The sequence below is a fragment of the Lycium barbarum genome, chromosome 9, assembly GCF_019175385.1.
Source record: "Lycium barbarum isolate Lr01 chromosome 9, ASM1917538v2, whole genome shotgun sequence".
Lineage (NCBI taxonomy): Eukaryota > Viridiplantae > Streptophyta > Magnoliopsida > Solanales > Solanaceae > Lycium > Lycium barbarum.
The window spans coordinates 117,383,465-117,398,499 of NC_083345.1; the positions used below are offsets into that span (position 1 = coordinate 117,383,465).

The 15,035-nt window shown below is 32.0% G+C and overlaps 1 protein-coding gene and 1 pseudogene across 1 annotated transcript; one reads left to right on the forward strand and one right to left on the reverse strand.

Moving 5' to 3' along the window:
* Window positions 1–42: 42 nt before the first annotated feature.
* On the reverse strand, window positions 43–4,365 carry LOC132612238 (methanol O-anthraniloyltransferase-like; annotated as a pseudogene).
* A 4,994-nt stretch (window positions 4,366–9,359) lies between these two features.
* On the forward strand, window positions 9,360–14,202 carry LOC132609603 (alcohol acyl transferase 1 allele GSa-like). Its single transcript, XM_060323666.1, has 2 exons — window positions 9,360–9,936; window positions 12,984–14,202. The coding sequence occupies exons 1-2, from the start codon at window positions 9,463–9,465 to the stop codon at window positions 13,875–13,877; spliced, it is 1,368 nt and encodes a 455-aa protein (XP_060179649.1). The 5' UTR covers window positions 9,360–9,462; the 3' UTR covers window positions 13,878–14,202.
* Window positions 14,203–15,035: the final 833 nt, after the last annotated feature.

Sequence of the window (15,035 nt, forward strand, 5' to 3'; positions counted from 1 at the left end):
ACGGATACTTGATTTATAAATATCATCCATGATGGACAAGTACTTAATAGGAAAAGTATGGAATATTACAAGCTCCATAAATCTGAATTAATCACTCCCAAAACAAGCATTGATGAGGTGGAACTAAAGGCTAAAAAACCCTTAACATCTTTGAAATTATGGTGACTCCTTCCACATTTCAGAAAGTCATCTTGTATACGACTTGAAATTTTTTCATGGCCAGTGGAGGCAAACTTATAGCTACTAATATGCCTTTTTCTCCCTTGCCATTTTTAACAGGAACCCCAAAACTAGCAAAAGATATAGCTCTTGGAACCCCTCCAAAAGTGGGCTTTCCCCATCCAAAATCGAATTCATCAAATCTAGCAAATCTATGATCCAAGACAATAGAATTCCAAGATTTTGTCAATTCTGGTCACCCTTTAATCACCGTTAAATCTGTTACTGATCTTATGTATTCTTCTTCCATACGATCTTTAAGTTTCTTGACCAATTCAACTGCACACGTCAGTGGATTTGAACATAACAGTCCTGTTTTTGATACTGCAGCTGGAGTAATGAAAGCATTCCCATAATATCCAGATGGAAGTTCAAATTTTCGTGATTTTCCACGTACGTTAATAACGTACGTGAAACGAACAATTTCTTCAGGGTGCAAATCGAGAGCAATGGTAGGACATTTCCATAAAAATGCCACTAACAAGTCGAAATTCGTACTTTCACAATTTGGAGAAACTTGATTTTTAATCGCTTCCATCTCCTTATTTCCAAAGAAAAATGATTGTTGCATTAACTTGTCTTCCATAAATTCCCATGCAATTCTTGATTCAATTTGCTCATCAAACTCATGGTGAATACATGCAATACATGGTGATGATCTAGCACTTAGGAGATGCCTTTGCCATACAGGTAAATAGAAGGTGCAGATGCTCCTTGAATTAATTCACTTAATGCATTTAGAAACATTTTAAAGCCATAGGCATCCATCATAGTGTGATTAACTTCGAATTCAACAGCAAATCCACGACAGCTAAAACTGGTCACCTATGTATAGAGGTATATTAGTTTGAGAATTTTACTTTTATATATTAACCATGTAAAGTTCACCTAACAGATAAATACAATTATCAATTATAAAAGAGTAAGATTATTAACTTGAAAAAAAAGGGAGATAGCAGACTTTGTAAATAGGTAAATATTCTTTAGACTAAAAGTGCATATTAGCTAAATGAGTTGATACATAAATATCCCTTCAACCTTTTTTGAATTTTCAACTACACACTTAAACTTGATCTGTTACTCCCTTATAGTTGATTTACATGACATATGTCATGCGTTCATGTTTTCTCGTTTAAAAACTACGTGCAGGTAATTCTTTTCTTGCGTCTCAAAATAAGTAGTTGCTGAGTTAAATTCAAGCAACGGAGCCCAATTGAATTTCGTTTGAAAATCTCAACATGTAAATAGGGTAAAAATAATTTTTTAAATATGTGTATATAGGTGTTTGAAACCCCTTGACATAAGGAAGGCTTAAATATTGGGGTAAAGGGGGTTAAAGAATTACACAAGGTCATAAATTAAATCCTAGATGTGGTGTTCTTGCATTTTTTCTGGATCCCTTTATTAGGATGTTTGACTCAGTCACTGAGCAGAACTATCCTACACCATGAGTTAGATCCCACCTTTTCATTTCCTTGAGATTTCGGATAGCGATCCCAAATTCAAGTTGGTTCTATTTGACCTTTTTCTCATAAAAAGATAATCATTTAATTCCCAATTATCCCCTCTATAAAGGAAGATTTGAAAGGAAAAAAAGGCAGGATATATATTGGTTATTTACCTGAACTACCAAAAGAGGGCAATCAATGATTCCATCAGAACCAGGAACATTATGCAGTAGTAAATCCAAGTATGAACATGTTGGTTTAATCGACTCCCCTAATTTTTCAAGCTCCACATTAGCATCAGCTTCAACAAACAAGACTCCTTCACTATTACAATTCACCATAAGCTTCGGCTTCCTATTAGGTCCTTCAATAATCCTACCAGCAAATGGATAGTAAAACATTAGTGTTTTAGACAATCCATCTTTGATAAATTGTGCATGATCTTTCCCATCCATTGAAGAATTGTATTTGTAAAACATTAGTACGGGAAGTTGGAGATGAGTACTCCCTTGATCATCTATTTCAGAAAGATGTTCAGTCACACCAGGTGTTACTATTGCTGGAATACTAGTTTTGGCTTGTGATGTATTATAGAAACCGACACTACTAATCAATTCAACCACTTTAAAATATTCAAAATTGAAACACACACACACACACACACAGACGTTCAATTAGTGTTTCTTTTTCAATTTAACAACTTATCTAATATCCAAATTCATGCACTCGGAAAATTAGTAATTAAATTGATATTAGTAATTTAACTATCTGATATAACAAATTAATGTTCTTCCGCGTTCCGATACAATTATCTTCTCAATTTAAGTTCTGATTCAATTAACCATGCATCGATTATCATAATTTTATAATCAAGTGGTTTATCACGATTTCACAACAAATATCTCGTCTTCAGTCATGTACAATATGCATCACCATGGTTTTTAACTGAAAGGTTTCGTTGTTTTACATTTGCAAAAGCAGTTGTCTAAAAGAATTGGAAGCCGTGATTTTAGTTTCATCGGTGAAAGATGGACTATATGTTGTATACTGTACTATAAAAAGGTATAGTAAAGTATAACATTGAATTATTAAATAATAAGTAAAGACGAAAAAAAAAAGAAATAAGGTAACAGCTCAATCACACCAAAACGGTCATTACACAAAACGAGACTTTTCATCATTACATAACCATTGATTTAATGATACAATATCAGAAAATTTAAATAACAATCAAAACGAACAATATATTTAAACTAACAACACAATACAATACAATAGGTAACAACCATTCAAATAATGGTAGAAATTCCAGAGCAATAGCGCAACAGAAAAAAAGAGTAGCACACCTCCCGCCATTGTTTCGGAATCGTTGTTAACGTTGTCGTCGGCATCGGTTTCTTCCGGTGAGTCTTCTAAGCACTCAGAATCCTCACTAGATGGTGTAGTAATTTAAGGAGGTAATTTTTATGTGCTTAGGGCCCAAGCCAGTGCTTCTCATTTATACTGTTCTACCATCAAGAATAATTATTTGACCAAACTAAAAATGAGCAGTAGTTTATAATTCCTTGGGCAGCAGTTTCAGATTCGGGAAAGAAGTTGAAAGAAGTTTCAACTGGTCCTAGAAATAAGGACCATTTTGAAACGTGAATTTACATTCTCCCACTTAAAGCCCCAGTATACATTAAAAGAATCATAATACTTGAATCATGACAATAATTACTCTAAGAGCGATCAGTATCTTCCATGTATCACAATGAATTATGCCTCTAAGCCTTAACCCATATTACTTTATGAATAAACCCAATATTTATTTTAGGTCCATACTATAGTGATATTTCTCAAGTTAATTGAATGTGCACACAGTAACAAATATGAGAAATATCATATAAAATAGAGTTTCATCAACATTCGTTGTTACAATGAAAATTTACATGGTGGAACTAAGTCCTATTGTGACTACATGATCCTTATGGTGGCATGCTTTTAGTTAAAGGATCAACTAACATTAATTCAACACTAACGTGTTTGATGACCACTTTCTTATCCTTAACACGTTCTCATATGGCTAGATATTGATGTTGATATGCTTGCTTCGACTACCACTTTAGTTATTCTTAGCCATAAAGACAACAACTGAATTGTCACAATATAACCTTAATGGCTTAGAGATACAGTCGACAATTCTACGCCTAGAAATGAAACTCTTCAACCATACACCATGTGAGGTAGCCTCAAACAAGAAACAAACTCAACCTTCATAATGGAAATTGCTATTGAAGTCTATTTGGCACTCTTCCAAGATATAACTACACTGGCTAACATAAAAATGTATCTTGAAGTTGATTTGGATAAATCAACATAGCCACCAAAGTCTAAATCAGAGTACCCAATGACTTTCAAATCATCTGATCCTTTGTATATTAACATGTTGTCTTTTGTACCTTGAAGGTATCTTAAGACTTTATTTGTAGATTTCAGGTGGTCAAGGCCCGTGTTACTCTGATATTCTCCTAACATTCCAACAGCAAAATGCAATTTCAGGTCTTGTACAAACCTGAGCATACATCAAGCATCTAACAACAGAAGCGTATGGAATATCTTTCATTTGTTTCCCCTTATGATCGTTCTTCGGGAACTTGTTCAAATTAAATATGTCACCTTTCACAGTGGGAGCTACACTTGGTGAACAATCTTTCATTCGAAACCTCTCTAAAATTTTATTGATATAGGCTTCCTGAGATAGACCTAAGGTACCTTAATGTCTAGCTCGATGAATCTTAATGACAATGACATAAGACGCATCATTCAGGTCTTTCATGTCAAATTTTTTTGAGATAATTTTTTTCACTTCATGTAGCGTTCCCTTATAATTGGATGCAAGCAAAATATCATCCACATATAGAACTAAGAAGCAAATTTTAATCCTACTAGTCTTCTGGTATATACATAGATCCATAAAGTTCTCAGTAAAATCAAATGAAGAGATAACATTATGAAATTTCAAATACCTGAGGGGAGGCTTAGTTTAGTCCATATATGGATTTCTTTAGCTTGCATACCAAGTGCTCACCATTACTAGAGAAGAATCTTCAGGTTTTCCATATAAACCTCTTCCTCCAGATCAACATTGAGAAATGCGGTTGCAATTCTAAGTTTAAATAGGATACTAATGCCAATATGATGCGTAAGGAATCCTTTTTGGATGTAGGAGAAAAAGTCTCTGTATAATCTATTACTTCATTTTGAGTGAATCATTTAGCGACGAGTCTTGCTGTATATCTTTCTATATTACCCGACAAGACATTTTAGTTTTAAAGACTCATTTACATCCAATGGCTTTTACATCATTAGGCAACTCGACAAGATCCCAAACTTCGTTACTTTTCATCGAATTCATCTCTTATTTCATGGCATTGTACCACAATTCTGACTCTTTACAATTCATGGCGTGTGAAAGAGATTCAGGATCATTTTTGACTTAAATGTCAAATTTTTATAGATACACAATATAGTCACTAGGAATTGCTGATTTTCTTTCTCTGGTAAACCTCCTTAATGTTGTGTCAACATTTTCCCGAGGATCATGTTGTTCAACTAGTTGTTCAATAATTTCTAAAATTTCTTGAACAACTTGATTTACTAGAATATTTTCAATAGCTTGTGGAACTTCATTGGTTGGTTGTTCAACACCCGGTTGTCCTTGAGGGGTGTTATGAATGATAACCAATATTTCACTTAAAATGGAAGGTCAGTCACTTATAAAAACTGTATTCTCAAATTGATCGCTCCCACTAATCAAGTCATTCTCAAGAAATTTTGCATTTCCTGATTCCACAATCCTAGTGAAATTAGATGGACAATAGAATCAGTATCCTTTAGATCTTTTGGCATATCCTTTATTTGCCTTTCCTAAGCTTGAATCGATGGTAGAAAATCTAGAGAACCGAAGGAAGAAGATGGGTTTTGACCTTTACTTTATTATTCAAAATTTAGTCTTCCAATACGAGATTGATTGATAGATTTGACTAATCTAAGCATGGAATATCATGAATTAGTAACCAATAGGCTTGAATCTTCTTTTCTAGTTGAGAAATTAAAAGATTGAAAGTTAGGGTTTATACCTAAATTTGGGGTTTTGCTTTGAATGATGAAATTGATCAATACTTGGGCTAAATTGGCTATTGGAGAGTAGAAATGAACTTCTAGAATGTTGGTTACATATTCCATCTTTAAAATACCCGTTTTACCCTTGTGGGCCTGTTTTCCCTCTTTTACTTTCAGGTGCAATGTACACCAGGTCAGTATTTGCATTTTCTTAGTTCAATGATTGTGCAATAATCTCTAATTGATTTTATTCTTTGGACTTGAAGACTAATTTCTTGAACAAGAGATGCTAGTATGTTGCATTTTCTTTTATTGCATCTGTAAATTGTGTTTGGTTCAACAAACTTTTTATATTTTGAAAAGGCTTTTCCCGTGTTGGATATGGTGATTGGTGATCGAGAATCTTTCTTCTTATCTTATCTTTGCCTTATTAATCATGATGTCGAATCTTTCTGCTTGTTACTTCGTGTATCGATATATAGCATATTTATATAGCAGTCTTACATACTCCCTATGTTTCAATATATGTGAACCTATTTCCTTTTTAGTTTGTGCCAAAATGAATGAACTCTTTCCTAATTTGAAAACAAATTCACTTTATGAAATGATTTACAGCCACACAAATATTCTAGACTTATTTTGAATCACAAGTTTCAAAAGTCTTCACTCTTTCTTAAATGTCGTCACTTTATGAAATGATTTACAGCCACACAAATATTGTAGACTTATTTTGAATCACAAGTTTCAAAAGTCTTCACTCTTTCTTAAATGTCGTGCTCAGTCAAATGGGTTCACATAAATTGAAACGGAGAGAGTATATGTTACTGCAGCTTAGTAATAATGCAAGTATGGTTCTGGTGCAGGTCTACAATTGTAGATTGAAGTAATAATTAACCCTCCAGCAACTACAAAATATTGCCAATGTGAGACACCATTGAAATGGGCAACAGCCCTGCAGAAAGGGTTGTTGAAATAAAATCTCATTTATTATCATTGAAACAAACTCATTGGGTACTAAAGTGAGGAAGGTGTAGTGAGAAAAGCTTATACGCATCACATAATCCAAACAAATATGTATCATTAAATATTTTTTGATCGGTTAATGTATCAATGATTCTTTAGTTAAAACTTTCAAAAGAGTATACAATTTTCATAATTTCTATTTATAGTTAACATTGAAATCATTAGGCAAAAGGGAAATTGTTTCTGTTGCTCGTATATTCACTGCAATGAAGTAGCTCCAATTGGTCACACTTTTATTTAAAAGAAGTTCAGGGATCATACCTTCCAACAGACCGGCTACAACACTAAATATCATCTATGCCTACACATGATGTTTATGTGTCTACTTCCTCTATTTGATCTTGGTACCACAGTAACTTAGTTAAATTATAAAAGTAAGAATCTGCATAAACTTTTAGCTCTTATATCTCGACTAGTTGGCAAATTGATATATTTTGTAGATTTAAATTAAAGATGTCGTATATGATCACGTGAAGCATGGACAAATTAACTAGTGATGATATATAAATCATGGATTTGCATAGTCTTTAAAGTTTGAAAAACCTTTTTTTGGTTCTCCCGTCGTTTTTTGTCGGTGCAAACAAGAAAAAGAGGGGCCATTTATTACTCTATTAAGTTGTGATTATTTTTAAATTTCTCTGCAAACACAAATTAATATTTCAAATAACCTAAAAAGTTACTTCCTTTGTACCAATTTATGTGCCAATGTACGAATTTCGAGAGTGAAACGAGTTTTTTCTTATTACAATTTTTTCATATGTCTTTTAGATATTTTAATTGTTAATTGTTGTGACTTATATGCTTTTTACGTGGTTTCCAAATATATTAGTTTTATTTAAAAAACTTAAAGCTTCTATTCTGAATTAATTATCCAAATTAAAATTTTAATTCTCGAAATCAGAACTATGACATATAAATTGAAATAGAGGGAGTAATATTTACTAAAATCACCTCCACTTTCTGATCTTTTTAGTTTAAGAACCTGCCCACATAGCTTTAATCCATGGTTAGAGCGCTAAAGGGTTAAGGACACGTTTTAAGAAACCAGTAAGTACTCCTTCTGTCTTAATTTATGTGACACATTTTTCTTTTTAGTTTATCCTTAAAAGAGTGTCACTTTTCTATATTTAGAAAATAATTTAGCTTTCTTAGATAATTGACAACCACACAAATATCTAAGGATTGTTTTGGACGATAAATTTCAAGAGTCTTTCTTTTTTACTTAAACGTTGTGTTAAGTCAAATAGTGCCACATAAATTGAGACGGGGAGAGTAATACTCAGTGGAGGGATATTTTGTTAATAATAAGTAAAAGCCAAAACAATAACATGGAAACAAAAGGTTCAGCGGACCAAAATTAAAAAACAACAGCTACTGATTTCCATTTAGGGCCTGTTTGGAAAGTCACCCAGGTAATTGAAATTGGGTGTAATTACACAGTTTGACCTGTTTTTTTGACCAAGTAATTACACAGTTAGGTGAGAATTGAGTGTAATTGACAGGGTGTAATTACACTCTCCAATTTTCAAGGGGAGGCTGAGAATTGGGTGTAATTATACCCTGTAATTACAGGGTTACTTTTTAGTTTGTTTATTTTTTTACTTTAATTTATTTTTAATTTCTATTATTTTTATTTCTTTTTTATTTTTACTTTTTAATTATTTTTATTTTTTAAAATGTATTTTTCTTTTTATATTATTTATTTTTCGTTTTCTTTCTTCTCATTCTCAACCTTTACTTCTTGTGGTTTCATGTAATTGCTCGTATTTTTTTATTTTATTCATTTAGCATAACCGTGTTATTATTCTAATATTTGAAACTATACCCCTTAATATTGGAAAGAATGAATCATTAACAAACTTGACATATAACGAGTGATGTTATTAACGTAGAATTTCGTTGTGAAAGAAGTTATAGACTTATATTTTTCCCTATTTTTGAATTATTTACTTAAGTTACGTTGGAACTTACTTATGTAATGTTGGAAATTTGATATAAGAGTATTCTATTGAACTTTTTCTTTTGAATTTTGAATTTAGGTTATATTTCCAATTTTAAGTTATTTGCTTTCACATTGCATGTTGTTTATTTTTCACTTACCTTTGATGGATTTTTTATGTCAAACATTTGAATAATGTTATGGCATTATATTTATTAATATTATTTTTTTGTCAAACATTCAATCCATGATGTTCTCACAAAAAAAAGTCTTCTTTTAAGTTTCATAATTAATTAAAATTAAATATTAATTTGAAAAATATATATTAATTATTTTTTACAATATTAGTTACAAATATATGAAGAAAACATGAACAACGTTTTCTGTTAGAATCTCTCGAACACTCTTAGCAGAAAAAGACGTTCTTAAAGTGGTTATTAATACCAACTTTTTGGCCACAACCAATGGAACTTTGCAGGGTTTCGATATTTGTACATTTTAAGATGGTTACATATTAATTACTGTAGGGTCTAACCTACCCACCATCTAATTTTAATTACTGTAGGGTCTAACTTTCCCACCACCACATTTTTGTGATGGATGATCATCATGCCCTCGTTTCTTTCTTGATGCAGTTCAAACTCTATAAATCTAATTCCAAATATTTGCCAAAAATACATACTTTTATTACGATATATCTATTTAAATATTTCAGAAACCACTCTCATCATGCGCTACTCTTTCTTTTCACAAATTGCACGGCGCTTGGCACACACTATGCCAATTTCAATAACACATCACAAGCCAAAATTAGTAGTACCAGCAAAAGTAACACCTCGTGTGACAAAACATCTTTCTGACATAGATGATCAAGGGAGTGTACGTCTCCATGTTCCCATATTAATGTTTTACAAAAATAATTCTTCAATGAAAGGTAAAGATCCAGCAAAATTTATCAATGATGGATTGTCTAAAGCACTAGTGTTTTACTATCCATTAGCTGATAGGCTCATTGAAGGGCCTAATAAGAAACTTATGGTGAATTGCAATAGTGAAGGAATCTTGTTTGTTGAAGCTGATGCCAATGTGGAGCTTGAGAAATTAGGAGAGTCAATTAAACCACCATGTCCATACTTGGATTTACTACTGCACAATGTTCCTGGTTCTGATGGGATCATTGGCTGCCCTCTTTTGTTAGTTCAGGTAAATAATATTTTATATAAATCTCCTTTATGTTTTCTTTCTAAAAAAATCCATTACCTAGGGGATAAGGGAAACGAAGAGGAAATAAGACTGTTGGAGTCGAATCCACACTTATGGTGGGCCAGTGGGGTGTACATGAATCGGGGTTTTTTAAATACCAAATCAAACTAATTGCATCGGTTTTTAAATTTATAAACCAACCCAAATCAACAAAAATCGGATTTTTTGACCTCGGGTTTTCTCGGTTGTTTCGGATTTTTTTGGGGTAAAGTCTTCATATAAAACGTATAACTTGTACTTCAAATACTTCTTTAGTCCTAGTAAGATGCGACTATCTAATTAAGATATTATTTAAGAAAATAATACAAAATGTGAGATGAGAGATGACATTGTATTAAAAAATTCAACAACAAAAAGTAACGAGAAAATCGCATACAATAAAATGATCATAATCTAAAAGTATCAAGTCATGCTAAAATAAGTAAGACTAATAAGTATTAATTACATGACTAGATATTAAAAAAATAATAATATCAAGTTATGTATTTTCACTATTTAAACCAATATAAAATTAAAGAATAGATATCCAATATTATTGTCATTTCTAATGTTAGAATTGATTTCTTTTGTTAGCATTTTTTTTTGTCATTCCTAGTATTTTTTAGGAAAAATAACCTAATAATATTACTTAAGACTCTATATTACAAAATATAAGGATACATTTTGTTATTTACAAAACATACCAACTTAATTACAAAATATAACGGATCTGGAAAAAAAAAAGCCCACCCTTCCCTTCTCCTTTTCTATCACGATTTGTCTAGATCTGGAAAAAAATAACAACCGACCCTTCCCTTTCCCTTCTCTGTCACAATCTGGCTAGATATAGAAAAAAAGACTCGCCTATGCTCTGTTTCATCTCTTTCTCTTCGATCAACACATAGTAAAAAGTCATCTACCACATTCATGCTCTGTTTACAAATTCCGAATGAAGAAACATAGAACATAACTAAACCAACACAAAAGAATTTCAACAGAAAACAGCTTTCATTCTTTTGTAGCTGAATTGCAGGGGAAATAAAGTATTCTGTAGCACAGAGTGTCGGTATAGGCAGATAGTAATGGATGACCACAAGGAAAAGTGTAGTTCTGAATTTTCCTTACATCCAAAATCCTTACATTGACCCGAAACCCAAAACATCTCCAAATCAAAACCTAACCGCGAGCTTGCATATGATAATTGAGATTAGGAGAAGCGACAACTAGGAAGCTTAGATTTTAAGCTTTTTATCTCCTGATGTTGTTGAAAATTTTGAATTTCATTCGAATTTCAAAGCGAGATTCAAAATTGAATTAATTTTTGTGTTAATATTGTATGAAAATTGTATACAATTTTGTTATAGTTGTATTAAATTTCATCCGAATTTCGAAGCGAGATTCAAATTTGTATTGAAGTTGTATATAGTGTTGTTATAGTTGTATTAAATTTCCAAAAAACTAACGTGAGCTTTATATAGAATTTATATAATTATATACATATTCAATACTATTTTTATACAATTTTCATACACAAAAATGCGAGACTTCTAAGCCTTGAGCGAGATGTACACATATAGTTTTCATACACAAAAATTTGAGCAAAATGTTTAAGCCTTGAACGGGATATACATATTTCATTCAGTTTTCATACACAAAATTCTGAGCAAAAATTTTAAGCTTTGAGCGAGATATACACATTTCATACAGTTTTTATACACAAATTTTTGTATTCGTTTTGTAAGAAATCTATTGGTATATTTTGTAAACTGAAAAGGATCGTCATATTTTGTAAATATACTCTATTCTTATGTATATATAGGAATTTGATTTTTGTTGAGTTACGAACATCTATGGGCTATAAATCTTATTGGACTATTCAGAATTCTAAATCCAAGCTTGAAATAATATGTCAAAAGACAAAAAAACTATGAAAAAGTTTAAGAAATATTTATAAATTACATACTTTATAAATAATTTTTTTTGTACATAAAATATTTTTGAAATTTTATATATGTAATGTTGGGTTGGTTTGGTTCGGTTTGACTTTTTTTTTAGTTAAAATCAAACCAAACCAATGGCGGTCGGGTTCTTTTCTCGGTTTGATTCAGATTATCGGTTTGGTGCGGTTTGTCAGTTTCCTTTGTACACCCATACTTATGTATGGTATAGGATACTTCTGCTAATGGCGGATCCGGGAACCTAATAAAAGGATTAAAAAATAAGGCAAGAGCGGTTCACCTAGGATCGGAACTTATGATCTAATAAATCAATTGTTGAATCCTCTTTACCACAATTTTAAGCCTTTTATAAAACAAAGTGAGAAATTTGTGTTATAAAACATGATTTTTCCACCTCATTTCTACCGTACCAGCTCATTGGAAAAACGCATGGTGAGAAATAAGTTCCCATTGAAACGCTGGTAAAGTACTTCCTATTCCGTGTGAAAACACTACTGTATTTTCTTTTTCTCACTGATTCAATCAAAATATCTGTGGTAATAGTCACTGAACATTTTTCAATGTAAAATTTCAATGGAAAAATAGTGATTCTTTAGTAGTGAAAACTATACACGCATACAAAACTAAAAACATTTCACCCTATTTGCACGATGAGATTTTCAGAAGAACGAGATTCAATTGAAACCCCTAATTGAACTTAGCTCTCCACAGCTTCCACTAATTACAATTGAAATGCTTTTTACTTAAACTTGATCTATAAACAAGACAAATGGATGCAAAACACGTGTCATGTATATACAGTTTTATTCCACGTTGCACAAGTATAAGGGGGTAATAGGTCAATAGAAGTGTGGTTAAAATTCAAAATAAGTTGAGGGGTATTTTATGTATCATTCTATTTAATTTATATATACTGATAGAGTAAATTTTACGAAGCATGCATGTATCTTTCTTATTTTTCATGTTAATTAGCTAACTTTTTATAAATGATTACCAATACTTATCTTTCATAAAAGTTAAATTCTTAATCTAGTAAACCTTTGTGTATAGGTGACCCGTTTTAGTTATGGGGGATTTGTTGTTGGAATCAGATTGAATCACACTATGATGGATGGCTATGGCATGAAATTGTTTCTAAATGCATTAAGTGAACTAATTCAAGGAGCTGATGCACCTTCCATATTACCTGTATGGCAAAGGGATCTCCTAAGTGCTAGATCATCACCCCGCATTACATGTACTCACCATGAGTTTGATGAGCAAATTGGATCAAGAATTGCATGGGAATCCATTGAAGACAAGTTGATACAACAATCATTTTTCTTTGGAAATAAAGTGATGGAAGCCATCAAAAATCAAGTTTCTCCAAATTGCGGATGTACAAAATTCGAGTTATTATTGGCAATTTTATGGAAATGTCGTACAGTTGCTCTTGATTTGCACCCCGAAGAAATTGTTCGTTTGACGTATATCGTTAGTATAAGAGGAAAATCACTAAAATCTGAACTTCCACCAGGATATTACGGGAATTCGTTCGTTGCTCCAGCGGCAACATCAAAAGCAGGATTGTTATGTTCTAATCCACTGACATATGCAGTTGAATTAGTCAAGAAAGTTAAAGATCATATAAATGAAGAGTACATTAGATCAGTGGCAGATTTAATAGTAATTAAAGGGAGACCAGAGTTGACGAAATCTTGGAATTTCATTGTCTCAGATAATAGATATGTTGGAGTTGACGAATTTAATTTTGGATGGGGAAAGCCCGTTTTCGGAGGTGTTCCAAAAGCTATATCTTTAATTAGTTTTGGTGTGCCTGTAAAAAATGACAAGGGAGAAAAAGGTATTTTGATAGCTATAAGTTTGCCTCCACTGGCCATGAAAAAATTTCAAGAAGTTGTATACAAGATGACTTTCAAAAATGTGGAAGGAGTGTCAACATAATTTCAAAGATTAAGGCTTTTTCTGCCTTTCTCATCAATGCTATTTTGGGAATGATTAAATCAGAATTATGGAGCTTGTAATAATATTCTATCCTCTTCCTATTAGAATGCACTTGTCCATCATATATAGTACGTATAAATCAAGGATCTGTTTCAATTTAATTATACAAAGCTATTTGACTAAGCACGGAGTTTATGAAAGAAATAAACGCTTCTAGAACTTGTGATCTTAAAAAATTTCATGAGCTATTCGTGGATATAAAAAGCATGTCATTGAAGGTTCAATTGAGATCTTAAGAGACTACATGAAATCACAATGTCATCTACTTGCATTGATCAAACGCAATAAGAAACGGTGATTAGTGAGGAGTGAGTAGAATTGTACTTACCATAATGTGTAATAGATATAAATATGTTGGATCGCATTTACATTTACATAAATTGACACCTATATTTGGATAGTACAGAAAACAAAGGTCTTAAAGTAAATAAAGATCCTCTTTATTTCAAGCAAAGATTCTATGATATGCTTAATATTCTACATTGTTGATTTCTCCAGAAAACAGAGACAAGAATGCCTAAAATTAGTGAGAGTTAAAGTAATTTATTTCAGCTCAGAAGCTCAAAAATTAAGTATATGAATGTATTTGGTAAGATTTATGACTATACACAAATAAAAGCAGTTAGGCTACCACACTGAGGCATCTAACACACAAAAGTTTTAACTGCTTTTCTGATCACTGAATGAAATAGTTTGGTTAAGAAATGATAGTGAACATATATTATTAATTTTAGGTCACAAATCAAACATGATTTGATCTACGTTGCACGGGCTCTTCTAATATGATTTGATCTACGTTGCACGGGCTCTTCTAACATATTGGTAGGTGTGTGTCGGATCCTCCAAATGTTGTGCATTTTTTAAGGATCTGACATGGGTGCAACAATATTTTTAGAGAGGCCGAGCAACATTAATGTTGCCTAGATAAAAAATGACACGATTCCACCAGATTTTTTCGAGCATTGTGTGATTGTTCATCATCGTGGGTGTACGAGCTTTCTCTCTTAAGGGAGTGAATCTTTAATGCTTGTAGGCATTCGATTTTCTCCTATTCTTGCGTTAATTAACATATATTCAAGGGTGATGGAATCAGGTTAT

Coding starts and splice junctions, on each gene's coding strand:
- LOC132609603 (XM_060323666.1), top strand. CDS start 9,463: ATGCGCTACTCTTTCTTTTCACAAATTGCACGGCGCTTGGCACACACT. Junction 9,937..12,983: donor GCCCTCTTTTGTTAGTTCAG/GTAAATAATATT, acceptor CTTTGTGTATAG/GTGACCCGTTTTAGTTATGG.